At 29.6% G+C, this 3,469-nt stretch overlaps 1 protein-coding gene across 1 annotated transcript in view; it reads left to right on the top strand.

The window, feature by feature from the left end:
- The window catches only part of LOC105620059 (vacuolar protein sorting-associated protein 37A), a 3,292-nt gene extending 871 nt beyond the window's left edge, over nt 1–2,421 (top strand). Inside the window, exons 3-5 of the mRNA XM_012201568.1 lie at nt 615–729; nt 1,201–1,725; nt 2,075–2,421. Of these exons, the coding sequence (XP_012056958.1) occupies nt 615–729; nt 1,201–1,725; nt 2,075–2,421 (987 nt within the window). The remainder of the gene's footprint in view (nt 1–614; nt 730–1,200; nt 1,726–2,074) is intronic.
- The last annotated feature ends 1,048 nt before the right edge of the window (nt 2,422–3,469 follow it).

Raw genomic sequence — 3,469 nt, 5'->3', positions numbered from 1 at the left:
ATATATAATAATATATANANATATATATATATATATATATTATATATTGTATNTATATATATATATATATATATATATATATATATATATATATATATAATTAAAGGACTATGAATTAAGTTAAATTTTAATGTTAGCTAAGTAATAAATACTAAGTTATAAATAAGTGTTAAATGAAGTGTTATAGAAAAAGAGATATAATATATACTAAATTTGTTACTTATATTCTTATATGACAAACTTATATAATTTTTTATAACACTTCTATCATATTATGACCTTGCCTAACTTAGCATTTGTGACTATTTATAATTATTTAAGATTTATTTTTTTTCACTAAACTTCTTACATGATTTGTCATTTCCTTTTTTTTTATGTTGAAGAAAAAAAGAGAAAAGATGAATTATGCATGAGAAGTTCAGCTAAAAAGAATAGACATTTAGTATTTTAATCCTTAATTTGATTGTTTAATTTTAATCTAATGGATCTTTGTCAATAAGTTAATTCAATAAAAATATGTATTATATACGTATTATTCTTATGTTAAATTTATGTATTTTATTTCAATATATTTTGTACATTTAAGATAATAAACCTCTTGTTATTATTGGCAGTTTTCAGTACATAGTGATCTCGGTCGGGTCGTCCAAGCTATTATCAGAGAATTCAGCAAGAATCCACCACAGTTGTTAGAGGATATTTCACCTGGTTCTAATAAACCTCATCCAGGTATATATCACTATTTCATCTGTTATCGATCTGTCGATATAATGAAATACTTTAACATGCAACAATTATTTTATTTACTTTATATTTATATTATATTTAAAAATAAATGTGTTTACATATATGTTTGACATAATGTTTGTCATTTTTATTAGATTATTCTATTATTGAGTGAAGTTGACCTGGTCTTGTAATTTTTATTCTTCCTTTTTGTATTTTTTAATTATTGTTCAATTTTTTATTCACACATATGGCTATATTTTAAACATTATGATTTATTTATTTTGATTTGGCTGAAGAAAACTCAGTAAGTGAAAACTGTCCTATCACTATTACCTTTTAAAATAAAACTTGTTTATTTTTATTCGATATCTTTTTATTGCTCATTTTGATTTCTTTCTTGTAATATTACTTTATATAAAAACGATTTTATATTTTTCTATATTCATTGATACTTTTTTTATGCGATTACAGATCTGCAAGGAAGGAACTCGCCGTCTTACTCGCTTCAGCAGTACCCTGTCGAAATTCCGTCGACGTCATTCAATTCATATTATAAGACGCAGTTTCCACATCTGTCGTCCTCCAATGCGAACACGTGCATTTATAATTACAACTATACAAATTCCGGTCACACGTATGTTTCGACTTCGAAATCATTCGGCGGTACATCGCATCACTCACCGTATCTTACGAATTCGAGAAGCAGTGTGCTTCAAAATTCTACGCCCACACGGTATACCTCGGATCAGCACAGCACGCCTTACCTAAATTCGCATTATGCGAATGCAAACTATCAGCAGCTATTGTCAAATCAATCGCAGACGAAAGCGCCGCAAAGCATAATATTTCCCGAATTAAACAATTTAACTAATGAGGAATTAAAGAGGCTCAGCGAAGATGACGATAAGCTGGACGACTTTCTGGAAAAACATTCCCAAATTAAAGATATAAATGCAGCGATCGAAGATGCTATGGATTGGGTTGAAAAAACTGCCGGTAAGGACAGAAATATAAATTTTTACTATTGAAATATTAAAATCGCAGAAAAACTATTCTGTTATTTCTATTAATCCTGTCTAAATTTTAACTTACGGGAAAAGTTAAAATTTAAAACTTAACGCTTCTCCTTCATCATTTCGTTGAGACAGAAAGAAAACAAAAATAACAGGTGCTAGAACTTAGTCCATTGACTGGCTGCTCTAATATCTATCCTTTTTGTCTCACTCAATGAGACAGAGAACGTTTAACTCACAAGCTAAGTTTTGGACAGACCTGCAGTTTAATCTTTATCTATTTAATGTTCTCATTTAATTGCTTATTAATAAATTTATATCTCTTCTCATAGAAGCTAATGCAGCTAAAGAACCCGAACTGAAGCAACTGCAAGTTGATGTAGCAGATAAGGTGAAAACAGTGGCAGCACTGAAAGCTAGATATGACCATCTCATACAACGATACAATAAATTATCCGAGGTTTTTACGCCGGATCATATAAAAGAATGTTTGAGACAAGCAGCAGACGAGAGTCACGAAGAGAGTGAGCAGATTGCCGAAGATTTTCTCAACCGGAAGATCGACGTCGAGCGTTTTCTCAGCACGTACATAGAGTGCCGGAAGCTGGGTCAAGCTAGGCGAACCAAGGAAGAGAAACTGGCGCATCAGTTGAATGAATTGAAACGAGCTGGTTTCTGAAATGAATATAATATATATAACCATTTTTTTCTATGAAGCGAACAAAAACTGTAAATAAGACTTAGTTAAATTAAACGTTATTGTGAATTTAAATTTATAGCATTCGTGATTACCAGATATCTGATGTGGCTAGAAGATTCGACAGAAGATTTGGTGGAAACGTATTTTGCATAAACATTACGTTTAATTCGCTTTTTACTTACGCTGCATTTTAAATTATTTTAAACCGCGTAGCATTCTAGAATTGATAGGTATATACATACACACAAGTGGCGCTAAATGCATGAAGTGGTTAAAAACCGAGAGTGCTTTAAGATTAACTTTTGATGGAATACATTACACATTGTATTCCGGACAATTTAATGAGATAAAAAAAGCAATATAATGAATTAAAAGAATTAAATCCGTGTTAAAACCGTGTAACAAGTTCAATTGCATTCAATGAGTACTTATTTCATAGTGAAAATAACAATGGCTTTAATTATATTAGTTTTGCACAAGTGACATGTGTACTGTCGCGATTAATTCTGGTACAGAGGTACGTTTTTTACTCTGTAAATAAATGTGCAGGGATGTAATTAAAATCAATTTTTGAAAATTTGCTATTCGATGACGTTATTTTTAATTATTTATCCTATTGATGTTCCTAATATTGTAACATATTGAAAAATTATATAGATATATGACAGAAAATGGAAAACAAAAATGTTGAACTTGAAGAGATTTAAAACCCTTTTCCTTTCGGCTAAAAAAAAAACAGCTGGAAAATATTAATGGTTAATATGATACTCGTCATATTTGATAACATTTATTATTATAAATTTTATTATTAATTTCTATTTATGTATACTGAAAGAACTGGTCATTCAGATGTCAATGAATATTTCACAATATATATATTCCAGTTTTATCATCTCTCGTCATAAATTGGCAATATTGCTAACTATGAAAAATTAGGTATGCATTTTCGGAGTATAAAAATATACATTGATTTTGTGTGTGTGTGTGTGCGTGTGTGTGATGTGTGTGTGTGTGTGTGTGTGTGTGT

The sequence above is a fragment of the Atta cephalotes genome (assembly GCF_000143395.1).
Source record: "Atta cephalotes unplaced genomic scaffold scaffold00024, whole genome shotgun sequence".
In the NCBI taxonomy this organism is placed as follows: domain Eukaryota; kingdom Metazoa; phylum Arthropoda; class Insecta; order Hymenoptera; family Formicidae; genus Atta; species Atta cephalotes.
This window is presented reverse-complemented; position numbering and strand designations above follow the sequence as displayed.